The following is a 24,979-nucleotide window of genomic DNA, read 5'->3' as shown; positions in this document are numbered from 1 at the left end:
GATAGTCGTCCTCAGACTGCACCTGCGTGAAGGAACATCTCTGTGTCGCGATCGACGATGTCGATTGCTACCCGGTGGATAATTCTGCTGCATGGCGATTACCAATGCGCCCCTGGGACGAGCGTCTGCTGCCAAGGCGGTGGCGGTCGGCACGTCTGGGGCCTCGCCCAAGACCCCTGATTCCCACGTGAGAGCTGACTCGGGAGCCACGAAACCTTGGGATGCGAACAGTGGGAGCGTCGGGGGTTTTGAGCGTTTCGGAGAGATTTCCGCAGCACGCGAGAACTTGTAAGACGCCCAGGACACCAAGTGACAGCTCGCCGCACCTCGCAACAGCAATGTCTACGTCGGCAAGACAGGCACAGCACACGAAAGCGGCCCACGACTCACGATTCCGCAACACGGGCACGATGGCTTCTCTAGGCCTGGTATGTTTTGGCTTTCGGCTTTACTAGCCCACATTTATGCAACTTGGGGTTCGAGAACTGGCAGTGCATGAAACCTGGAACGCCTAGCAGTCGTCCCGCCCCAACAGCCTATCCGAGGGATGTTCCTCCTTCCTCTTGGAACTGCGTACCGTTGTCGTTGATCCGTCTTTTACCAGCCATTCCGTTCCTTTTTGACCACTCGTTATCCCTCCGCACTGCGTCGACACTCGTTTACCAGCTATACTCCCACCCACTTATTTTGAGCGACAATCTTATATTAGTGAAGCGCATCGCTGAATAACACAAATCAACACCTGGTCTGACCTCAATCCGATACTGCATCTGCAACAGCGCAACAGGGAACTGGCTGGCGAGCACATTGCGACATTACAACCGTGCCATATCTACAATACGCCTCTCCTTGGTATTCCTTCTTCGACAAACACCATATCTCTCGGCGCGCGGATAACAAGGCACAACAAATTCCACACAATACACAATGGGTCTCATGGAGAAGCTGCAAGCTCGTATGTCTTACCTCGCTTCGCCCTATCTCCTCCCGGCCCTAATCCTTTACGCCTTGGGACACTTTACTAACAGCCGCCCACCTTAGGCCTCGAGCTGTACCGCCTCGAACAGCGTTACACACGCCGTGAGAAACGCACTACTTTTATCAGCGAAGCCCAATACGTCGACGGCGAATATGTCTATGCCTCATCGCCTTCTTCAGCAAACTCATCCACCACCACAAGTAGCAAGCGCTTCAGCAAGATGCCTGCTATACGGATAAAGGAGCTTGGCCGTATGGGCACAGGACGATCGTAAATATTCTCTCGGATTCAGCTGCTCATTGCGCTCCTACATGGTCGACGATGATAGACGAATGTTTGCCCGCCCGGTCAGGCCGACAGAAACAACAGCATCACAGTCCGATTGAGGAAGAACGTGCGACGAAACAAACCTCACACAGTACTGGAGCACACCATGTACTCATGCCGTGAAGGAGTCGCACATGAATACATACGCCATGTGCAGAGACAGGAGACGACACGCCTCGCAACACCAGCGGGTGGAAGATGTAATAACGCAACGAAATTAACGCCAAAACAACTATCGACGAAGGACGGGAAGGCTAACAAAAAGTTCTTTGTACCACTTCATGTCGATATCTTCATTCTTTACAACACCCTTTTCCTTTTCTCCATCTACCTTTTTTAGTCATGTTGCGCTATTAGAATACCCCCTTGTTCAGTTACCACTGAAACGCATCAATACAAGTTTATAGGCAAATCAGAACCCTGTATGCAACTTGAAGTGGAAGCATTTTTGCAATCGAGTCTCTTTCATTGCATGACAAAATAAAGTGCATACTCGACCCTGTCCTTATGAAGACTTGTCCAATCTTGCTTAGCTTCTTGGTTTTCCTCTCTAGTAGTCAGTACCGCGGACTTTGTAAGGCTGATAGGTAGAGTACCAGACGGCGGTAGAACGGTTGCCAAGAGTAACGTGCAGATGCGTAGGGCGTGGGAACCAGAATGCGTCCGAGGGGTAAATGCAAATATGGGCGCAAGGCGTGTGGGCGTAAGGCGCGTGCAGATTGGATGCGACTCTGTAGATAGGCAAGGCGTGCGTGCACTTGCTTCTGATGTACGCAGACTGTATCTGTTGATACAAGAGTATCCTGAGAGTAAGCCGACAGACTGTCATCAAGCATGATCCATCCATTTTTTCCTCGTCTACTTCCGCTTGATATTGTACTTACACTGGCTACTGGAAAGATGTTCAAGAAGTCGAACAAGAATACGCCTGCGACGACGATCGTCGAACCGCACGACCAACATCTGCCCGTTAGGTCGGGCTCTCAAGAGAAAAGTATTGAGCATCCCAAAGACAGCATGATCGAAGTAACATCGAGTCTACCACCCATGGATAGAGGAAAAGATGCTTGGCTTTTTCTAGCCGCAGCCTTCACTGTCGAAGTCCTAACAGTTGGTGAGCCCATCCCAGCACACAGCACCTTTTCATACTAATCCCGCAAAATACAGGCTTCTCTTTTTCCTACGGCCGTTTCCAAGAACACTACAGCACCACGCCTCCCTTCTCGGGCTCTGATAATATCGCAGTCATCGGCGTTTTGAATCAAGGCCTCATCCTCATCAGCATGCTTCCCATCGTTCAACTCGCTCGCCGGAAACCGCATTGGGCACGCTGGATGGCAACAGCAGGTCTCCTCGGATGTGTCGTCTCAAACATAGCAAGCTCCTTTTGCACCAGTATAACTCAGCTCATCGGCACCCAGGGCATACTCCTCGGCATCAGCGGAAGCGTCGCTTTCTGTCCTCTTCTCATCTTCGCAGACCAGTGGTTTGACAAGCGCAAGGGCCTGGCGTTTGGTATCATAGGCAGTGGAAGCGGATTCGGAGGTCTCCTCCTCCCTCTCCTTATCAACGCCTTGCTTACCAGAGTGGGATTCCAGACTACCATGCGTATCCTGGCTGGTATGATTTTCGGTCTTGGGATGCCACTGGCTTACTTTGTGAGACCCAGACTACCGCCAGCTGCCACGGATACAAAGAAGCCATTCTGGAACTGGAGGCTTCTCCACTCACGATCTTTTCTCCTTCATCAAATTGCTAATCTCGTTCAGGGTGCTGGCTACTATCTGCCTGGCATTTATCTACCTACCTTCACCCGCCACGTCTTTGGCGCTTCGGATTGGTTATCAACTCTCTCGCTTATGCTCTTGAATTTGTCTACTATGATAGGGCTCGTCATAATGGGCTATATGACTGATCGGTTAAACTCCCGGAAATGCATTGCCATGTCCGCTGTGGGTGCTACTCTCTCTGTCTTCCTTTTTTGGGGCTTGGCCGTACATGTTGCTGTCCTTTTCGTCTTCTGCATACTGTTCGGATTGTTCGGGGGTGGCTTTCCCGCGGCTTGGCCGGCTGTTATGAGAGAGACAGCTGAGAAGGCGGAGGCAAGGGGTCTCGGTCATGTAGATACTATGCTGATATTCTCTCTGTTTTGTGTTAGTAGAGGGATTGGAAACATCGTCTCCGGTCCTCTGAGCGAGGCGCTTGTTGATCAGATGCCTTGGGAAGGGGATGCAATTGGTGCTTACGGAAGCGAATATGGTGGACTTGTCGTCTTCTGCGGAATAAGCTCTCTCGTAAGTGGCATGAATGCGTTATGGTATCATCGTTTATAAGAGTTGGAGCATTGCAATGTACAAGGAAGTTGTTTGTACTGTAACCAAATCCATTTCCGTAACACAGAAGAGAACATAGATGTTCTCACATCTAGAACTATGTCACCTTCATGTGCTACGCGTACGAATGGCCGATGACAGACTAAGAGACTACAGCTTAGCAACCACGTATCTCTTCATAGCCGTCTGAGGCACTCGGCTACTTCCCAGTATTACAAACTATATCGTTTACTCCCACTAGACAGATTCAAAAGGGAAACATTGTGCGAAGTGATCCGCATCTAGTTAGTCATTGGATCGCTAGCATTGCGAGCATGAAAGCCTTGCAGCATGGGGGTCACGTAAGCAGGCGAACCGCACTCACATGGCTCCCACATCACCGATCAATCAATGCAGAGAATAGATAAAAAGAAAGGACAGTGGAGTTACTACGATTGGTGGTGTGGAACTAATTGCGGATCCGCGGGCCAGATATGACCTGCATTGCATACACATGCACGCTAGTGGAAGAGGGTTGTGACCATTGATACTCACGCGGTGACCTTCGTACTCAGTGGATGAGAGAAGGTTTCTGAATATGGAATGAATGGTATTAATGAAGTACATTGCGCTAAGTGATAAGAACATTCGCGTAGGTTTGCTATTGAGTACGTGGGTGGCTTCTTTGGGGGTATCATCCGATCTATGGGTACTTTGCTCAAGTGAATGGGTTTGCCCCCTGATGTCTTTCCTTCTAAGTGGTGACTCCGAATGCTCATGAGAAACGATGAAAGTAAAATGCAACCCAAAGAGTGGGCAACGCTAAAGAACGAAGGATTGTCCACCTCAGTATAAACGCCCGGAAAATCAAACCCGTCTATCAGTATTTTCAGATGTCGTTAAAGTCGTTATGTTTCGATTTGGCGATGCGCCTCTAGTAGGGATAGGCGAGTGTGACGTGGACTCGTCCACTAAACGGTGTCGTAGTCGCTGAGAATGTCCTCTGGGTCCTCTGGTGGAAGCATGTCGATGGTATCGCTTGTGCGTGGGCCAGTGTACTTCTTCCTTGCACCGGCGTACCACCAGACCGTGCTGAACAAGCCAATGAAGGCTGCCACGCAGATAGCGTAATTCATGTTGTCGGCTCTGACTGGCTTCACAGTTGGGAAGAACAGCACAACACTAATGAAGATGACCCATGTCACTGCGATCGCGTTGACCGGCTTGCTCCATCTACCCATTGTGTATGGTCCAGGATGGAAGATGACGGTGTTTTCATACCATCGGTGTGCGATGATGACTGCGATGTAACTGATGTCCAGAGCAGGTGCTGTGATGTTGAAAATAGCCGTGATGGTGAGGGTGCTTCCGATTCCGATTAAGTCAAGACAGCTGCAGAAGATGACAACCAGCCATACTGCATTGACCGGGGTGCCTGTGTACGAATTGACCTTACTCCAGAAACTATGCATAGTCAGCTCCGATATAATAGCGCCGATTGGGGGCGGTCACTTACCCCGAGAATGGGAAGGCTGCATCGCGGGAAAAGGCCCAAGCCATTCTCGCGTTGGCCAACATGGCAGAACAGCCGGTGAAGAATTGGACCAACATGACGAAGAACCACATGATGGTTCCACCTGTTCTGCCACCGGCATTAAAGAAGATCTGGGCGACGGGAAGACCAGTCGGTGTCGCCATAATCTCGTCGTAGTCTGACATGCAGAAGCAAAAGGTGACTGTTAGCATCCATCCTACGACACCGGACACGAGGATCGCCGCTCGGATCGCTACAGGGCCACGAATAGCGGCATCGTGCGTCTCTTCCGACATGCTGTGTGACACTGATTAGATTGGCTGATACGCAGGATTGTAGGGCTGACCTACTGTGTTGTGCCGTCGTAGTCTGTCATTGTCCATGCAACAGAGAGGAAACTGTGTATGGTTAGTGACGTGTCTGCACACATGCATTGGTTAGGCATACCCGAGAAGGAAGGAAAATCCTTTGCTTCCCCAACCCGAGCCGTCCATTACTGTCGTAAACACCCATTGCGGGCTTTGTTTGTTCGGTGTGAGGATGAGAAGAGCGATGCAGATGCAGATTGATGCAATGACTACTTATTGTCAGACTGTGCCGAGACTAGCTTTCCAGTCCACTTACTGTTGATAGGTGCAAACCATAAAATGATGCGATGTAGCCAGTTCGTGGGGAACGAGCAGATTGTGCCAAACATGCACAATACGAAGATGGCGAGAAGGACAGTCTGATATGCTTGCCTGTATTGATCGGTAAGCTGCTGCAGGTCGTACAAGCGGGGTATGTCTCACGGCTCAAAGGCAGCTTCCCCATTGTCTAGGGTATGCATGACGGCGGTCGCCAGTATCATCTGAGAGATTGTGTATGCCAGACTTGCCACGCCAGCTGCTTGACCAAGGAAGTTGCACCACCCAATGATCCACGCCCAGGCTGCGACGTGCTCAGGTGGTACAACATGTTTTGTGACATAGTACATTCCTCCAGCGGTTGGGTATGCGGATATCAATTCGGCAACTTGATGAAAACTTAGCTAAGGTTCCTTCGGGGCTCTGTCCAACATACCTGAACTGGCTATGCAGTATGCCATGACACTGCCAATGAACCAGGCCCATACTGCTGTCGCTGGTCCGCCTGAACTCATCGGGGCACCGAAGGTTGCAGGTACCGAGCCCAATACACCTAGAATTGAGATGGCATATGAAACAGTAGACCATCTTGAGAAATGTCTTTGTAGCACCTGTACACTGTTGGAAGATGCCTGAGTGGAAGGCTTGGAGCACTTACTGGAGTGTATCCAATGCGTACCAGTAGCCTGTCGTCGTCATCTGCGATTGTGGCCATGATGCTTTGATTTTGATTGTTTCCTGCCGCTTTCGACTGATTGGAGGTGGTAGATTGGAGCGCTCTTTCTCCAACGCGCGGCGCGCTCGATCCTAGTTCTTTGGAGTCTGGATTGAAACCCATGGTCAATAATCAACAGCTAAGCATGAGAGGGTTGAAGAGAAACAAGAAGGGTCTCGGCGGCGGAAGCGTAGAAGGAATTTAGAAGGGTGTAAAAGACGGTGGGCCGTAGGCGGAGACACACTAGGAGGATTGACAGCCACGGCGTAGACCCACAAACCCAGCTACCGGGGAGTTGATACTCGAAGTGGAAAGGGTGGGTGGTCGGGTGAATGGTAGTAGAAACATGGGAGGCGTGTAGTGGGTTATATGATGTCCTGGCTCTGTGAAACCAACCATGCAGAGAACGGTGCCAAAAACGATCCAGTAGCATCAATTTGCGAAATGCAACCTACAGTCAGGGTAATAATTTCAGAGCATTTGCCATGATGACACGTGCAGAGTGTGGTGCTCCAGGCGTGAACGTGGGAAAAGGCAAGTAAGGAGTGGGACGACAGGGTGCGAAAATGCAGCGAATAGCATGCAATCAGCTTCTTTCCACAGACGGGCAGATCCTGGAGTCGCTGAAGCGATTGTGGGTTTACGGTACTGTCATTTGCGCACGAAGACTGGTGCCGAACGTTTGAAGGAAGTAGCGTGCTCGAGCCAAGAAGAGTGGTGCCGCTTCGGCGACCCAAAGTGGCGGGCCGTTTACCTCGCATTTCTGACTGGGGTATACTCAGCCCTGGGAACAATGTGTAGCCCACCTCATGAGACGCTTGTGACGCCTGTCAAAGCGGCGTGGGTGATTCTTTTGGTAGCTTGCTGTGATTTCTCGACTTGGTGTCGCGAAACACAGTACCAAGGTAGATTACTCAACGCGCTCGCCCACACCGATTTCTTCCTTAATGTCCGGGCAGGAAACTGCCGCGGTCTAACACGTTCTTCAGAAGCTATGACGCAGCCCGTGGAAGTGCGGCTTGTCTTGCGTGAGCTCACGAGCGGTACGACTCGGGCGTTACTACGGTCTGCCTGTAACCGGTTCCCCCTGGCTGTTCGTAAGAAATCTTCATTTAAGCGGTGAAGACGAAGAAGTTCATTGGCCAGCGCGGCTGTTATGATACGATTGACGCTGGCCGAGGAGCGTACCTAATGAGGATGATATCAAGAAATTTTGTAAGCCTCTGGCTGGGCTCTTGCGGAACCTAGACTTCGGAGTCGCTCCATGAACCGCGACGGGAGCTCTCATCCGTAGCCTTGATCCCTGACTTTCGCCTGAAACGCTGGCCGGTATTCCTTGGTTGTTCTGTACACTCGACGATTTACTTTGAAGGTAAAAGTCTCGTTGAAAGCTTATCGTAGAAATCCTCGCTGTGTAACGTTTCCTAGACGAGTAGCATAAGCGACACATGCTTGCGATGCGGCACACACGCGTCTTGCCTGTAACAACCAATGCACATGTAACACGAACCCAGCGAGATCGTCAACGGAGATTTGCTTTTGATTACCATTACGCTGGGCCTCTCCTACTTCGCAAACTGTGGTTAGTCGCACGCCTTCATGCGCGCCACAAATATTCGAGGGTCCGTTCTGAACAGCAGCACGGATCGTCTCTGCTGCAACCAGCCACGATGAAGGATGGATCCGCAATATCGCCCTAAGTATGCACATGGCCAGGTGATCATGATGATTGTACCCAGGCCAGGACACCAGATACTCGCTAGACGTCTTGAAATGTTGGCAAGATCCGAAAGAGCGGTGGAAGCTCGCGGCTATTGATCCGTGGACCTATTCCAGGGTCCTCCTGCTCGAGTAAGTCCGCCTGACACGGAGTACAGCACGAAGCAGAGCCGTTGGGCGAATCGTCAGAAAACCTTGGTCTTTAACCTTTGTCAAGCGCTCACGGTTGCGACGGAAGACGATGATGCGCCGTAAGATGAAGATCCGCCTAGGATTTCGCCATGGGATATACCGATATCGCTTGCAGCTGCCTCATCGAAGAAACGGTTGCACATCGTCATCCTGTGTCGGGCTGTCGGTCGTGTTAGCATTCAGTGGTTAGCCTGGTACGGCGCAGATGTGAGCCGGGGAAGGAGCAGAGCCGATGTTTAGGGGCCCACTGTGGGCATCATCGCATTGCTAGCTGCAGCGCCAGTCCTCATGCTACCACTTGCTGTTCACATCATATTGACCGCGATTCCAACCGCAATCGCATTAGCAATTGCCCTTTCGAAGCACCGCCGATGGTAACAAGAACAGACGTCAGAGGTGTTCCTGCATCATGCGCAAGCAGCGCGCCTTTCGTCCGGCCGTATACTGACTCGCCCTGCTTCTCAGAGCGAATCTGGCGTCCCTTCTAGAAGATACCTCTTCCCTTCAGCGGTTTCACAATAGCGCCGAAGCCATGTGCGGACCCGTCCGTTAGGCCGGCGATCAGCCTGGCATCTAAACTGGCGCAAGCCCACACTGGGCAGCTTCTACTCCCATACGGTGTACAATTTCTAATATAGTAACTTGAATAATTCCTGCTTGGACTGACCGGATAGCGGCGCTCTTTCCTACATGCTCCAGAAGGATGCTAGCCTCGTTCAACACCATCAATCTGGATCTGAGGTTTGCCTAATCTTCATGCAAGCCTACAGAGACGACAGCACATAGCGCTGATCAGAACTCACCGATCGTACAAGGCGCTACCGATTTGAGTCATCTACAACAGCTTTCGCCCACACCCTCGAATCCATAGTACAGCCGATATCGACAACGCAGAACCAAAACGAAGCAACCAATCCAAGGGTACCTTGTATTGCTGGCTCAAATAGGCTTTGCGTCCGTCTGTACCGTGGCGAGCGTGACCATATCCTATCCGGTACACGCTTCTGAGAAAGATGTGCAACCAAGATGATTCGAAAGCAGATAACCCAATGCGAATCAGGACTGAACACGTAAGACAGCGGATAAACGGCGGAATGGAGGTTCAGGACGCTTCAAAGCATAGAAAAGGAAACAAAGAAGGCCCGAGATGGTTGTACATCTGACCAGAAATCTGCGTCCACACCTAGGTTAAAAGGAAACGACCTGCCTCCGCGGAGTGAGATATCCGAAAGTAAGACGACAATGCCAGTTGGCCTCCCAGAGGCATGTGAAGTAGATACGCGAGCGTGTCTCCGACCGAGGTTGGGAGAGCTATCGCTTGTAAAGAAAAAGGAATAATTACGAGTCGTCCGCGGAACACAAGTTCAAGATAGGAAAACCACTTCGACATCCAGGACGGCGACATTGGTACAGCAGTGATGATATACCCGTCATGATAGACGCATGTTCGGTACGCTCGTTAGGGTCCTGTCGATTTCCTGGAATTCAACACACCTTGCAGGATGAGAGTCGTAGTGTGACGCTTCGTTCCCAGCGCATCGAGCAAGCGCACATCAACGAGGTTGCCAGCGCGACAAGCTCTACTAGGCCAGTGTATCGAGATCGTCTGGTGAACATTGAGGATCATGTGTGCGAAGTATAATACGGGCGCGAAGCTGACAGAGACAAGACTGTTTGAGATGTTGCAAAGATCCATTCATGTCAATGCAAGGACTATATACGATTGCGAATATTTACAGTGAAGTGTGTTTCATCTCAGGGATACTGATCAGCGAGTCACCCGTCTAGCAGGTGAACTTCTTTGGGCCAGGGATGGTGTAGGTGGAGGCCTTGTAGGCATCGTAAGTGATGCCAGCGTCAGAGCCCTTGTAGGCGCCGGGGAAGGAAACAAGACCACTGGGCTTTGTGCTTCCACCACCAGTGACCTTGAGCTGATGGCAACCAGGGTAGAATTGGGCACCAGGGTACTGGTACGCGGCATGTAGCGCAACAATTTCGTGGCGAACGAGGTAGTAGCCAGGGGCAATGCACTTGGGGATAGTGTAGGTGACGGAACCGCCAGGAACCTGGAGAGCGTCGGAGCCCCAGACATCTGAAGTGCCTTGACGGCCATCTTCCTGGACCTTGAACCAGACAGCACTGTCACAACGTTAGCACGACGAAAGTTGGACGAAAGAGAGTGTCACTTACGCAGACTCGGGCATCCAGTCGTTACAGCCAGTGTCGGGGCACTTGGCCATGTATGTGATGGTAGGACCCATATGGCTCTCAGGCCATAGCGTCCAGAAGAGCTCAACATCAGAACCAGCGGCAGCCTCAGCATGCAGGGCAGCAGGCTTGGAGCCGTTGATACCACCAGCAGCGTAACCACCGCATTGGATATCAGAGATGGCAACGTCCTCAACAGGTCCGTTGCCCTGGATGGGACGCGAGATACGCTTCACGTCGGTCATGTAAGGGTCCTGGTAAGGCTGGTAGAAGACGTATTCCTTGCCACCGATGGTAGCGTTGTTGACATAGCCGTGAGCTGCAACGGCAGTAGCGAAAGCGAGGGCGGAGGTGATGTACTTCATGGTGGAAACGTTCGATTCGAAGGACTTGAAGAGAGAAGTGAAAGTGTGTTGAAGATACGATCCTGCGTAATGAGCGTGGTATAAGCCGAAGAAGTGAAGGACTTTTTAAGTTGGAACAAAAGAGTGAATGGATGCAATGCGATCGGTACTGAGTGACCTGGATGCCGGAATAGATTGCTCGAGGTTGCAGCTCTTATAGTACACATGGTTTGCTCGGTGGTAATTACTCCACGACACAGGGCTGCTGTGCGTCACACAGGATTGTAAAATGTTTGAAACTTGCCATGGCGATGCATGCTGGAGGGCGATCATGAAGGAGGGTGCGTAGATTAATCACGGCACGCTAGCGACACATGGTGGTCTTGGTGACTCCACAGTTCCCCTTTGAGGCTTGATCTAGCCGTTGTCCCCGTAAAGGAACACGTTGGAAGTAAGCGAGATGAGTGTTGGTAGTAGAGTCTCTTGTCAGACGTCATATTTATCGAGTCCAAGCAAACATGCTTTTTGCGAGGAAACAGAATCAAGGGCGATACGCCACAGGGCGGCGGTTGCGGACGAACTAGAGTGGAGTCTCGACCGTCTTTGAAACATGGCGTGCAAAACATGTCAACGACGCTTGCGATTCACGATTGGTGGACATGAGTAGATGCTTGGTCGTTGTCTCAGATTAGAGATGGCATACACGTGATTGCGGATGTCGCTACCGGGTTATCCTGCGTCGTCGGAGAAATTAATTTGTATGTTATATAGAGAAAGCCGGGTTGCCGGTCGACATTGTGTCACGATGCCACTACCTGAATGCCGAACGCCTTGGATTGCTGCGGGATTGCTGCGATGCGGCCCGGGGGGTTGGGGATAGGGTTTGGAGCGGACGCCATGTTAGATTGCGATGCGCTGGACAAGATCTTGGCTTTGGCTAGAAGGTGTGGGCGAAGGAATCCGATGAAAGTCACAAATTTATGTGCATGGTCAATGTGAGGTCAGACACTCGGTGCTGCGTTAAGTATATAAGTAACAGTGTCGAGAGTTGCGTTGGGCTCATAAGGCAGCTGACTATCATACTCGTGCGACCAAGGCTTCGGTGACTATGTAGCACATTAGCAGATGCAATGTTTGCATGACATCACTGAACACAGTCTTTGGCTCATACTCATGAATGAAATGCAGAAGCATCCATAGGCATCAGAGAGTAAGTATTAACACAGCTGCATGAAGTAACCTGCAACCTATCCATGAACTCCGAGTTATGGCCGCAGACGTTGGAGTATGCCAACACCATGCCCTGAGCTCCAAAAAAAGATCGCCATCTACCCATGTCGTGATTTCTCTAATATCCAGTGGCACCCGGTGCCTTCTCATCTTTCTTCAAGCTGAGCAGTAGTTCTCGGAATCGGGCCTTTTCGCTACCTGATGCGCCGCCCTTGGTGCCCTTTCCACTCAGATCAACCAACTTGGCGATGCGCTCCCAGCTGGTGCCGCCTGCAGTGGTGTCGTCGCGGTTTGCGAGGAACTCCTCAGCCTCCTTTCGTGTCTTGGCAATCTCCTTGTCCTTCTTGTTGTTGTAGTTCTCGTAAAAGTCGTCAATGTTCTGCTGGGCCTCCTTGATCGTCCTCTCTTTGCGCTCGTGGGAAACCTCGTCGCGGTGCTGGATCTGGAGGTCGCGGCGCTCGCGCCATTCCCGAATGACGTCGGGTTCGGGTGAGTCTGATCGCTGTGGGGTGAAGGATGGGGCTGGTTGACCGGGGAGGAAGGGCAAGCTGGAGCCTGTGATGGTGCCGCCGGGAGCCATGTGCTGCTGAAGTCAGTAGGTTGCGCCAGAATATGGTTGTTCCATGGTCAGTCAGATCCCAGCTGGCAGAGGGAGTAATTGTACATCGAACATGCCAGATCGCATCCTTTCGCGGGCTGCTGTCAGGGAAGCAGACGGTGCTTACATCGTTGGTCGTGTCGATGGCGGGGAAAGAGCTCTCGAAGCCGCTCATCTCCTGGCCGCCCACGTTGGCCTGGCTGAAGTCTCCCCCAAGCAGGTCATCGTCGCCATCCTCAACCGTCGCGGCCCGGTCGTTTTCTGAGGCAAACTGGTCGGCATCGTCTCCGAGGAGAGCGCGTTCACGGTCCAGAAAGTTGCTGGCATCGTTGTCATCGCCGGCAATGTCGAAGTCTGCTGCATCGCCGCGCGCTTCAGTCTGGCCTGCGAGGTTTAGCATTGGATGCGGAGCTGCTTCGGGGGTTCAATGGCTGAGCTCACCAGCATCAATCTCGTCTAACGAAGGAAATCGGTCGGCCATTGTGAGGGTGGTGTGTGCGGTGGGTATCGTGAGAGGGGAGAATACAGAATTGGCGACAGTGGATTGCGTACAGGTGTCTTGTTGTTGCGTCAGGCACAGTTACCGTCCGTCACGGCCAGGGAGCTGCTTGGCGCGACCGAGCCACGTTTAGCCGCATACCACTTAGCGTCAAGAGCTTCCCTCACCTCCAGCTCTCTCTTCCATTCCCATCCCCAACACACGTCATCACTGTAGTCGCGAGCACTCGCAAAGCATATATCGCACGCTGAAGGCTTCATCAACACTGCTGCCATCACTTGCATCGCCGCAACTTAACTGTCGTACTAGTCGCGTGCGCGCCGTCTTTCAGTAGCTGGCTGCAGCTTTTATTCGTGAAGACTCTAATCATGGCTTTCACCGAGGACAGCCTCAAGGCAAAGCTCTCATCGCTCAATGAGACGCAGGACGCCATCTCCACCGTTGGTCAATGGATCCTCTTTCACAGGTAAAGCCTTCCATCTTCTGCCAAGACCACATTGTGAGGTTGGCGCAATCACTTTGTCTGCATCCATGTGCTTCACGCGACGGACTTATGCTAACCGCACGTGTACAGACGACATGCCGAGCGCATCGCCCAAGTATGGCTCCAACGTATGAAAGAGGTGCCGCCAAACAAGAAGCTGGTTCTCATCTATCTCGCCAACGAAATCACGCAAACCTCCAAGATGCGCAAGAAGGAGGAGTTTTTGCGCGCATACGAGCCCATCCTGGCCGAAGGGACGACAGTAGCCTACAAAGGCTCCCCCCACGAGATACAGAACAAGATTCGGAGAGTAGTCGAGGTTTGGAGGCAGCGCAATATCTTCAACCAGGCTGTACAGCAGGCAGTAGAGAGGTCAATAGACGACGTTGATCGCACCAAGTCTACGCGCAAACCTGCTCTTGGCGGATCGCTCTTCTCCAGCTCGACAGTTCCGCCTGAACTCACGCCTGTCGCGCCGCTGGCCACCACCCTCCAGAAAGCCGACCTCGCGACAAAACCCGCCGTCACCGCCGCCAACCAGGACTATGAGAAGCTCACCAACCCGAACGCTGCGATTCCATCCCCGCCCATGCACGCTGCAGGGCTCGCTGCGCTCTGTAAGAAGCTTGCGCTGGCCGAAGGTGCTGTCGCTGAGAGCATCAAGGCACGCAAGGCCCTGATCACCGGCCTTGAGCAACTCCTCGAGACGAACAAGAGGAAACTGGTTGACGAGGAGGCACAGGAGGCTGACCTGAAGACGCGCAAAGACGCTATAGAAAGCCGAAAGCGCGCCGTCGAAGAAGCCATCCTCAAGGGCTTGTCAGCGGCAGAGCAGAATAGGATCTCGACTGCGCCTCTTCCAGTTGCTACGACCTCGCCGGTCGCTGCTACCTTCTCAGCTGCGCAGGAACGCCCTGAAGTCGAGGAACTCACTCCTCCGCCTATGGAGTCCTTCACGCCTGTTGGATCCCCCCAGCAAGCCCCCGCACCCAGAAACGACCCCGTACCGGCCATCCGCGACGACGAAATGCCTCAACCCGTTGCTCACCCTGTCGTGCCAGAGACTGCCCCTGCGCCCGCGCATCACACAACCCAGCCAGAGTATGCAACCGCAATTGGCGAGCCGAACCAGCACCCAGCCGCAGACCTCCTCAAGAGCCTGCAACACGCGCGACCAGGTGCCGAAGGTGGTGTCTATGGCCAGCAAGCGTATGAGAATGCGCACAAGAAGAGGAAGATGAGCAGGAATGCGGACGATGACTTTGCCGCATTCGCTGGCGACCGAGACATGGCCGGTATTGACGACAACTTTGCCGAGCTGATTTAGGAAAGCTGTTGTCTCAGCATGGCCAGAGGAGTTGGTTGTTTGTAAGCATATCGGAGGCAACAAATTAGACGTACGGATAGCTATAGGGGAAAAGTCAAAAGGCGCACACATGTAGCTCAGAGCACATGGCCATGTCGAAAATTGTTATTCAAAGATACCAGGATCCATCATAATGTACAATTACAGCATTCATGCTACCCCATATGTCCGTCGTCATAATTCATTCTAGCATCGCAAGCCGTCAATAGGCGCGCATCTCACGCCTGTCCTGGCATCTTCCTGTTCTTCTCAATCTCGCCCATAATCTGCTGACCCTCCTCGGTAGTTGCGTCAATAACGCCCTCCTCGAGGCTCAGCATGCCACCCTGACCCAGCTTCTCTACCACCTCTTCCGCCTCATCCACACTCATCTTGGCTAGCACCTTGTTTACCTCGTCCAGTTTCCCGCTCTCAAGCGCTCGCTGCAATCCTGGTGGGAAGCTTTCGAAGATCTGCCTTGCTTGCTCTTCTGCCTCTTTTTCTTGGGGGTCTGTAGCAACCGACTCCTTGGGCGGAACAGAAATGTTGATTTGCGTGTTGGGGTCTACGGCGTGGAGTTGGATCTGCTCTACACCTGCGCCTTCCGATTGTGGGTTCTCAGCGCGTTCTTTCAGGATCTCAGCAGCGCGTGTCTTGATACGGTGGTATGTAGAATCCACATCGTCGTTGAACATCTTGCCGGCCTGGTGGTCTTTCGTTTGTATGCGCTTAAAGAAGAGCTCCACGCCTTGCCGGCCACCAAGTTGACGGCAGTACTGCAGTAGAAGACCTTGATGCACGCATTGTCTAGCGTGTTTTGGCTTGCCATCGAGTTCGGAATTGAAGGCTTCGACGAGGAGTCCGTCGGTCTCTTTTTCGGCCAGGATCTCTGGGTGCGCCATCAGGAATTGTAGGCATGCATACCAGTCTCCGACTTTTATCTTTGCAAATTGCTGCGCGAGGGGTGAGGCGGTGATGTCGTCGTCGTCATCTTCGGGGGAGGCTTCAACGACGCTTCCCTCTTCGATGTCGCCATCTGCGCCCGATGATTGACCTGTGTCTGTCCGGGTGGCTGCGGGCCGTTGCGGGTTGTTAAGCAGTTCGACTGTGGGCGCCTTCTTCGCTACTGTCGAAGACGACGCGGCGGCCTTCTTCTTCTGCTCTTCTTCAGCCTTCTTGACGTTGGAGTAGCTGAAGCCCTCGTGGATGTCATCGCTAGTAATGTGCTTCTTGTCCTCCTTCTCCAGCTCGTCCAGCTTTGCCAGCAGTTGACTCTGGAGATCTTGTATGCGCGCCTTCTCCTTTTCCAACCCTTGTATGAACAGTGTGTACCGTGGCTCGTCGCTCTTCTGCTCGTCAATGTCCTTCTTGACCGCGTCTACCAGACTCGCCATCATCTGTGGGTACGTGGGCTTGTCCTTGATATGCTCGTGAACGCCCTCTGGTGGTGGTGGCGGCCGATCTGAGCCGCCGTCCTTGTCGATCTTCATGTCCATCATGCTCTCCATCATGGCCTGGAAGACGAGCTGGTCGTCATTTGCGCCATTTCCCTCGGCCTGCTTGTCCTTGTGCGACTTGAGCGCGGTGAGGAGACGGTCGACGCGTTCGGTGAGGCCATCGTTGATGATGCGCTCGTACTTGAGGGTGCGTATTTGGTGGCGGCGATGGTCGCGTTCCTGGTGTATTTGGGCTTGCTTTGCGCGAATGAAGGACTTTTTGTCCACGTTGGGGTGTACTTCGATGTCGCTGTCGTCAGAGAGCTCCAGGGCGTCCTGATGCGATGTCAGAAGCTGCTGCCGCGGAATCACAGAAGCGCATGACTCACCCATTTGCTGTAGTTGATCACCATCTTGGCTGAGATCTGGGTCGTGTGCTACAGGTCGGTGCTTGTGTTGCTACTCGAGGCTGCACGGTGTTTAGTACGATTGCGGGGCTGAAGTGGCATGTCGCGTTCGGACCACACTTCGTCATCGAGAATCTTCGACCAACTTCACTTTCACTCCATGTCATCCATCACGCAGTGCTGCTATCTCTAGCAACGTCTCACTTCGCAGGCAAAATCTCGCGGGTACACAAAGTCGTTGATAGACCCGTATCTCAAGTGCAGCCTCGGTTGGACCATCTACTACCGTTGTGTAGATCTCGTACGCGAACTGGAAAAGTGCCTCCGGACCGTCCTGATGATCAACTTTGAGAAGCATCTCCTGGTGCTTGGCTTCCCTGAAGTTTTGCGATGCCTCCATGAACACTTGCTTGCAGCACTGTATCAAATAGGAAATGTAAACATCCCTTCTAATAGGAGTACTCCTTCGTATTGCAACAAGGCATATTGAGAGCTGTTTTAATATAAACAGAGAATCTAGAAGACTACTATACTATTAATTTTTGCAGGTTTTCTTGTTAGGAGATGATATAGGCTATAAATTAGAGCTTGTTATCTCTGTACCTGTCTAGTTTTTTTTTCTTGTATAGGTGCAGAACAAAGAGCAGGGCGGTGGCTGTAGTCGATAATGATATCCAAGCGTGGCAAGCTTTACTACCAGATAGAGCTGACATGAGGCCTTGGTTGAGCTGGTTTGTTGGTAGCTCTTTTGCAAGGGTTAGGCCTGGGATTGGCCATGACTGCAAAGTTGACAAAAGAAGTATCACGAAGGGTACAGTTGTAAGCACCAGGGATCGTCACTCACACGGAGGAGTCTCAACCCAAGATTGTATATAATTTCATCCGAACAGGATCACTGGGTAGCGCGTCACCGCATAAGTCCCAGGCTGATCCCGCCCGAATACCCCCAGGGAGGTTACAAATAGGGCGTAAAGCCAAATTCATTCATTCATTCATTCAGTTGTAAGCATGGCCAAAATTGGAAGGCTTGGAGTACGTTTTAGTCGATGGTTGGCTATGTTGTGGCTAATGTATGATCATCTTGTGTTGCAAAGTCACTAATATGTATGCAGCTCCGATGGTCACTTGCAACTACTGAAGACGAGGTGCAAATCGCGCCGGCGGGTGTGTTTATGTTCCTGATGTTGAATGATGTTGCTAGGACATGAAACCTCAGGTATAGTTGACGGCCGGGAATAACTTGTAAGAGCGGTACACCGAGGCGTGCGTCTGCATTGAATAAAACTTGCTCTCGAAATATGGTACATGTTGCTGAAATTCATCCCATACTATCAAATCACTAGTAACTACAGAAACAATCGAAGGCAAGAGCTGAGGCAAAAAGTTGTCCATGAAGAGGATAATCTTTCACGTTCCAGTAAGACACCCAAGATACCTGAAACTAGGATGTGCTACACGCACTGATCAAGTTGAGTAATCGTCAAGGGTGAGGAGCTTCCCAGAATCACTGTAAAATGAGTCGAATCCTGAACGCATTGATGAACACGGGTTGGCGAATAGTGGTGTAGAGATACGGGAGATGGCTGAAGAGAACTATCGGAGAGGTGCGATGACACGTCCCGGTCCTCGGAACGCTAATCAACGCGCTTGTCACTCAACAGGCAGGAGAAAGCCCACATCAAGCTTTTTGGCATCCGGCATCGAAGACTTGTCAACGGCAAGCTCCAAAAGCTTATCTTTTTCTCCAATGACAGTCACACGTGCGATCTTGCCGCTTCCGCCCCTGCGTTCATGCTTGTCTGACGGCGTGGGTGGCGCAGCCGACGCGATCTACATTCGCGTACCTGCCGTCAAGGTTGTATAAGAAGACGACAGCCTACTTGCTTACTGCCGCGCACTGCCATTCACTCTATCTTGACAATGCGGTCTTTTGCCTTTGGCGCTTTCGTCTCCATAGTAGCGCCTGTATTGGCCTGCGAAGGCCATCACAGCTGCTACGGACCGTTGAAAGACGATGTCGTCCTGACCAGAAACGTTCGACGGATGCAACCGGACGCGCAGAACGCGACCACAACACCCAAGGCGCCTCTCGAATGGGGTCAAATCAATTTTATGCATACTACCGACACCCATGGATGGCTTGAAGGTCATATCAAGGAGCAGAATTATGGTGCGGACTGGGGTGACTACGTTAGCTTCACTAAGCACATGAAGCAGAAAGCTCGGAGTCTCGGAGTCGACCTGCTTCTTGTAGACACAGGGGTTAGTGTTTCTCATGTTGCCCTGGGGACGATCAGGGCCACGCACGTGGTTGAGAAATATAGCAATTCCACTAACATACGACAGGACCTGCACGACGGTGCAGGATTGAGTGATGCAACATCTCCCAATGGCAACGTCTCGAATGTTATCTTCGAAAATGTCGACTACGACTTGTTGACCATTGGAAACCACGAGCTCTATGTTACCGAGATCGCCTACGAGACCTTCAGCAACTTCTCCAAGGTCTACGGAGACAAGTATCTCACCAGCAATGTACAGATCATCAACCCAGCTACTGGCCAGTTCGAGTACATCGGATCTCGTTACCGTTACTTCACCACCGAACAGGGTAATTTGAACGTCTCCGAGAGTGGCCAAATGCTGATATAGACAGGGCTCCGAATCATGGCTTTTGGTGTTCTCTTTGACTTCACTGGCAACAGCAACGTCTCCAAGGTTATCAAGGCAGCCGACATGGTGAAGCAACCGTGGTTTCAACAAGCCGTGAATTACACCGAGCCGATTGATCTGTTCGTGATCACTGGTCACAACCCGGTACGGACAAGTGTCTCCAGCAGCACGATGGGCACTGTCTTCAAGGCTATTCGCAGCATCAAACCAGACGTGCCTATTCAAGCTTTCGGTGGACACACGCATATCCGAGACTTTGCTGTATACGACAACAAAGCTACGGGACTTGAGTCTGGTAGGAACGTGTGACAAGTTCTGATGTACTTATCTAACATCATTTCAGGTCGTTACTGTGAAACTCTAGGTTGGCTCGCTATGTCCGGTATCGAATCGAAGACCTGCAAAGCACAACATAACCCCAAGGGTGTACCAAATCCTACTCGTAGCGCGGTAGTACCAGCGAGTACAGGGACTGCATCTGCCAGTGCGCATCTGCCTACATCTTCTTCAAACTCCACAATCCGCTACGCTCGGCGATATCTTGACTGGAACCGTAACACGTTCGCTTATCATGCTGAGAACAGTCAACCCTATACCACATTTGACACATCTGCTGGCACTAGCATCAGTGCCAAGATCACTTCAGACCGAAGCAAGCTCAATTTGACCGATTTGTACGGGTATGTGCATTGACTATTCGCACGATATAAGATATGGACTAAATCTTGGATAGTTGCGCACCAGAGACATACTGCCAGTACTGCAAGCCTTTCCTGGCCAAAGGTAACATCTTTGGACTGCTACAGACTGCATTGGCTACAGTCGTCGTGAACGAAACGCGCAAGGATGTTCCAAGACTCATCGTTATCAACACTGGATCTGTTCGCTTTGACCTTGCTAAAGGTCCCTTTACATACGATGATTCCTTCATTGTATCTCCCTTCGATGATGCCTTCCAGTTCATCCCCGATGTACCCTACGAGCAGGCTTCTCAGGTGCTTGGTATACTGAATGCTGGTGCCTTCCAGAAGAAGAAGCGGGATCTTGAGACCGCCGACTTTGGATTCAGCCCCATTCTCGCAGACCGAGACACCTGCCTCGATCCGCCGCTCACTCACCACTACGAAGGGGTTACCCGCCGATCGAAGCAAGGTGGACGTCTTATCCGCCGCCAATCTACTGCTCCTAATCCAGGTTATACGACAAAGGACGACTTCGGTACCGATGGAGATGATACAATACACTCGGCTATCCCAGACTACTCGCAACCCAACGACCTTCAGGCGAATGGCTCTTTTCCGCTTGATGGATCCATGCCAAAGACCGTTGATCTTGTGTTCTTGGATTTCATTGCCAGCTACATTGTCAACGCTCTAAATCAGCCAGATGTTGGGGGAGACTTCTCGCTCAGTCAGGTATCGTACTACATGGACAAAAGCTTTACTACCAACAGCTACCTACCAGCCTATGCTAAGATCGCCTGGCAGGCCAATGTACCAAACTGCCCTGTCGGAGAGGGAATTGGTGCCTCGTAATGTACAAAGTACTAACCGAGATATTACTGTGCTTGTACAACAGTGTATGGAATGTGAACCGTGAGGAGATCGTCAGTATAAGAATAGCCATAGCAATGTCAAACCAGTGCTTCCGCATGTGTTACAAAATACAACCTCAGGCCATGCTTCTCGCAAGATGAAGAAGACGTCAAACCAACTACCCAAAGTCTGCGCCATTACCCTTGGGGCTTTTTCGGGCTCATGACACGAAACCTTCGATCCTTTTGTGGGATGACCACTCGCCATCAACGAAAAAAGTTAAATCGCAAGGCGACGAGCTCCATCGTGCAACGCGCCATACTTCTCTGAATGTATTCCAATATACTATTCGGCATGAGCCAAGATTCATGAATCCTCTACCAATGAACAAAAGGCCCTTTCAAGCTGCCGAAAGACCCGAACTCCTCCAATCCTAGATACCGTCAGGAAACTCCGAGGGGTTTTTGCAGCAAAAGACAAAAAGAAGGTTAGTGTGACGCGCTAACGACGCGAGCACAGTCCACTCGCCTGGACAAGAACCTGAGGCAAACAGAACCATTTCTCTCACACTACCCGTTTGAGAGTTCATCCCGTACCAATACTCCGCTGTCTTATCGCTCAATGGACCTATGACAGCTGTAGCGCATGCAGCATGCGCCACATGCACAGCAGACTAGGCCCGACATGTGAGTATGCGACGCGAACCACGGGCCGAGGAGCTTAGGCCTACCACGCGTGGTGCAGCTTTTCTCTACGAAAGCAACCTGCCCACGGCAAAAACGCAGGTACCGTGTCTGGTTTCTATAGCAGACTGAAGCTAGCGTTGCTTGGCTGTGCTGGTGGTGCAATGAGTTGAGTTTAATAATATGGCTGATATCCGATCTTCGTAGGGGTAGGTATCTTCCGTTTCCTCTTTGTGGATTCTCTCCACAGGTTTGCTTCTATATCTTCGTCGTTTACACTCGCTGGCGAGGGTTCTGAAGTTCGGTATACGCTCCTTGACTGCCGTTCGTTTCGTTATATCTTTTAATACTCGTCTTATCGTTCTTGTGCTACTTGGGCGTCATTTCCTACAGATATCTTTGTAGATCACAGGCACCCCTTCCACTCTTTACTTGACAGGCTTTACGCACGCGATATGCAACTCTCTAGCCTTCGTGGCACTTTGGTGGTTTTCTTAATCGCATACCTTAACACCGATGTTGCTGCGATCTCGAGAGATGATCTCGAGACACACCGGCTGCTGCGAGCGGCTACGAAACGGTCAGACCTCTACAGGAGAGGCGTGAGGATCACCAAGAGATTTGAGACCGAATTGTCTTACGTTGAGAGTATGCTGGAGTCGTCACGTCCTTCCACAATATCGCTAATAGTGCGCTAGATGAGAACGTCTGGAATGACGAGTCTACATTTGCTTCACAGGTCAAAGTCAGCTCGCAGAAACCTCTGCTCAATTTGGAAGAGCATGAACACCATCTGCAAGATGTACAGTGTGACGACGACACGATGAAACTGCACTTTGTAGATACTTCCTCAGCACGAGATGCCCGATCGGCTTGTCATGGTGCTCATGGAGGCCTAATCATTACGTCACATAAGAGCTGTAACAAGGAAGGTGAACGATCGGTATATCAGTAAGCTTCTGACAAGTACCTCAAAGACTTTCTCTGATGATCCCAGGGTACATGACGTGTCATTCGCTAAGGATGGAGAAGCCCTTGAGCTATCCGTCTCGAAGACGACATGGCAAGCAGCATTTGACTACGTGGACATCTCATTTGGTCACACTACGGAGAACCACGTATACCGGCGCCATTCCGACTTTACGAGGCTCCGCCGCAAGCGACAGAATAGGATCGACATACCTGCAGACACTCCCGACGATGTCAACACTGTTGCCTTTGACCTGGGATCAGAGCTTCTCAACAAGACCTTCGGCCTTGAATCCTTCTTGTCAGCGATTTCTCCCGGCAACCCAGTGCCCGAATCATCGGTACCAATTGAGATTGGATGTAAGAGGTGTACGACAAGTGGACAGCTCGCTCTTACACAGGGCGCCTTCAAGATTGACGCTTCACAAATTGATCTGATTCCGGACACCTTCGAAGGAGGAGATGATGGGAAGGAAATCACGAGTGTGATTACTGGTGGCTTCGTCGAGCTTGTGGCTACTGGTGTTGGTGCACGACTTGAGTTGTTTGCCAGACCAGTCAGCTCTGGTGAATTCGAGATCACCTTGTTCCAGGTTCCAATTGCTGGTTTCGTGATTCCTGGCGTTGGCAAGGCTGGAGCTATCTTTGAGCCAAGGATTGCGTTCGACTTTGAGCTGAGCGGTACACTCGAAGTCAACTACGGGCTTGAGGTCACGGTATGTATAGTCTTCTGGATAATCGTGGCCATTTGATACTGACGTTATCAGGTTCCTGATGGTTCCAGCCTCCGAGTGGAACTTACGGATCTTGCCAGTAGCAGTCTCACTGGTTTCCAGGAGTCCAGACTCACTCCGTTGCCTGTCGAAGTCAATGTGACTGATGCAGAGATTCTACTCGGTCTCGCCTTCGTACCTTCGATACCGATTGGGTTCGAATTCCTGGATCAGCTGAAGGCTGAAATAACACCTTCTTTGCAGTTACCCCGTCTGGACGCGAAGCTATCGAGCAAGATTGCAGAGAACTGCGGTAATGGCAGTAACAACACTCATTCAGATGCGCCATTTGCGAACCACACGGCAGGACTATCCCCCGAACTCATCAAATTAGGCCCTCTGGCCTTGGTCGAAGCAAACGTCTCTCTTTCGATCGATATCGCTCTAGACGTTTCCTTGCCACCCCTTCCACCACCTTTCAATGCAGTTGGAATTGAAGAGAATATTTTCACGGCAGTCTTCCCTTTGTTATCGTCCTGCGCATCGCCCGACGATGCTTTCAACAACGCTACAGGCGTCGTAATCCCTCCCTCAATGGCTAGCCACAACGCCACGGCACCGATGCTGAACGCTACCATGGGAATGGCGCGTGCTGATAACACAGCCGCACTTGTCAGTGAAGAGGCGGCGGCTCCGACACTTGACCGGAGCATCTCTTTTATATTCGCTAGTGATGTGGTGTCTTCGACTTCGGAGTTGGTTGCTACTTCGACGCCGATCAGCACTATCTTGTCAGCAACCTCTCTCACAAGTACTACACCGACGCTGATAAGTAGCACGAGGTCTAAAACCTATCTTGCAAAGACTACTTCGACACGGGCAAGTTATACTGCTTACACAATTTCTTCACTGAGCACTACTTCTACAATAGTGAGCGAGACAGTTTCCACGCCTTGCACTTCTTCTCTGTTATACCCTACTTCGACGATTGCGATCGAGAAAACCTCTACTACTTGTACTACTTCTCTAAAACCCACTTCGACACTGATCGAATACACTGTCTCTGCGACATCATCACCATGTACTACTACATCGACAGCGGCCTATGGCTACACCACATCGTCAACGTCCCCTCTGGAGACTACGACAACGCCATGCGACACTACTCGGACGAGTCTTACCACAAGAACAACTTACATCACTGTGCCTGAGTCTATAGCGACTTCGACCCCTTGTTCGCTTACATCAACCCTTACGACGAATAGCTCGACATTTTCGGAATCGCAATATGCCACTGTGCTCCCGGTTTATTCCACAGAAACATCCAGAGTTGCTAACAATCAATCCAAACTGATGAGACTGACTGACTGACTGATTGCTTGGCAGTCAGTTCAGTGTCAGTTTAGAGCTCTCGTCTTATCAGTCAGTTCAGTTTAGAGCTCTTAAACTGA

At 51.4% G+C, this 24,979-nt stretch overlaps 9 protein-coding genes across 9 annotated transcripts; 5 read left to right on the top strand and 4 right to left on the bottom strand.

Moving 5' to 3' along the window:
* Positions 1 to 927: 927 nt before the first annotated feature.
* J4E82_007832 (uncharacterized protein) lies at positions 928 to 1,253 on the top strand (the record flags this gene model as incomplete). Its single annotated transcript, XM_051734073.1, has 2 exons — positions 928 to 955; positions 1,042 to 1,253. 2 exons carry the CDS (start codon positions 928 to 930, stop codon positions 1,251 to 1,253), a joined length of 240 nt encoding a protein of 79 aa, XP_051586130.1.
* Positions 1,254 to 2,140: 887 nt separating this feature from the next.
* On the top strand, positions 2,141 to 3,639 carry J4E82_007831 (uncharacterized protein; the record flags this gene model as incomplete). Its single annotated transcript, XM_051734072.1, has 2 exons — positions 2,141 to 2,420; positions 2,474 to 3,639. 2 exons carry the CDS (start codon positions 2,141 to 2,143, stop codon positions 3,637 to 3,639), a joined length of 1,446 nt encoding a protein of 481 aa, XP_051586129.1.
* Positions 3,640 to 4,589: 950 nt separating this feature from the next.
* J4E82_007830 (uncharacterized protein) lies at positions 4,590 to 6,493 on the bottom strand (the record flags this gene model as incomplete). The annotated part of the gene is made up of 8 exons (XM_051734071.1): positions 4,590 to 5,082; positions 5,135 to 5,449; positions 5,503 to 5,550; positions 5,600 to 5,729; positions 5,777 to 5,892; positions 5,944 to 6,166; positions 6,215 to 6,389; positions 6,437 to 6,493. The coding sequence occupies 8 exons, from the start codon at positions 6,491 to 6,493 to the stop codon at positions 4,590 to 4,592; spliced, it is 1,557 nt and encodes a 518-aa protein (XP_051586128.1).
* Positions 6,494 to 10,188: 3,695 nt separating this feature from the next.
* On the bottom strand, positions 10,189 to 10,977 carry J4E82_007829 (uncharacterized protein; the record flags this gene model as incomplete). Its single annotated transcript, XM_051734070.1, has 2 exons — positions 10,189 to 10,543; positions 10,595 to 10,977. 2 exons carry the CDS (start codon positions 10,975 to 10,977, stop codon positions 10,189 to 10,191), a joined length of 738 nt encoding a protein of 245 aa, XP_051586127.1.
* Positions 10,978 to 12,304: 1,327 nt separating this feature from the next.
* On the bottom strand, positions 12,305 to 13,265 carry J4E82_007828 (uncharacterized protein; the record flags this gene model as incomplete). Its single annotated transcript, XM_051734069.1, has 3 exons — positions 12,305 to 12,769; positions 12,912 to 13,168; positions 13,226 to 13,265. The coding sequence occupies 3 exons, from the start codon at positions 13,263 to 13,265 to the stop codon at positions 12,305 to 12,307; spliced, it is 762 nt and encodes a 253-aa protein (XP_051586126.1).
* Positions 13,266 to 13,697: 432 nt separating this feature from the next.
* Positions 13,698 to 15,094, top strand: J4E82_007827 (uncharacterized protein; the record flags this gene model as incomplete). Its single annotated transcript, XM_051734068.1, has 2 exons — positions 13,698 to 13,804; positions 13,858 to 15,094. The coding sequence occupies 2 exons, from the start codon at positions 13,698 to 13,700 to the stop codon at positions 15,092 to 15,094; spliced, it is 1,344 nt and encodes a 447-aa protein (XP_051586125.1).
* A 257-nt stretch (positions 15,095 to 15,351) lies between these two features.
* Positions 15,352 to 16,961, bottom strand: J4E82_007826 (uncharacterized protein; the record flags this gene model as incomplete). Its single annotated transcript, XM_051734067.1, has 2 exons — positions 15,352 to 16,884; positions 16,938 to 16,961. 2 exons carry the CDS (start codon positions 16,959 to 16,961, stop codon positions 15,352 to 15,354), a joined length of 1,557 nt encoding a protein of 518 aa, XP_051586124.1.
* Positions 16,962 to 18,998: 2,037 nt separating this feature from the next.
* J4E82_007825 (uncharacterized protein) lies at positions 18,999 to 21,163 on the top strand (the record flags this gene model as incomplete). The annotated part of the gene is made up of 5 exons (XM_051734066.1): positions 18,999 to 19,217; positions 19,302 to 19,566; positions 19,612 to 19,923; positions 19,972 to 20,308; positions 20,362 to 21,163. The coding sequence occupies 5 exons, from the start codon at positions 18,999 to 19,001 to the stop codon at positions 21,161 to 21,163; spliced, it is 1,935 nt and encodes a 644-aa protein (XP_051586123.1).
* A 1,138-nt stretch (positions 21,164 to 22,301) lies between these two features.
* Positions 22,302 to 24,739, top strand: J4E82_007824 (uncharacterized protein; the record flags this gene model as incomplete). Its single annotated transcript, XM_051734065.1, has 5 exons — positions 22,302 to 22,494; positions 22,545 to 22,797; positions 22,844 to 23,531; positions 23,583 to 24,339; positions 24,393 to 24,739. 5 exons carry the CDS (start codon positions 22,302 to 22,304, stop codon positions 24,737 to 24,739), a joined length of 2,238 nt encoding a protein of 745 aa, XP_051586122.1.
* Positions 24,740 to 24,979: the final 240 nt, after the last annotated feature.

This window comes from Alternaria postmessia (genome assembly GCF_024291825.1).
Source record: "Alternaria postmessia strain BMP 2775 chromosome Unknown scaffold_57, whole genome shotgun sequence".
NCBI classification, from domain to species: Eukaryota; Fungi; Ascomycota; class Dothideomycetes; order Pleosporales; family Pleosporaceae; genus Alternaria; species Alternaria postmessia.
This window is presented reverse-complemented; position numbering and strand designations above follow the sequence as displayed.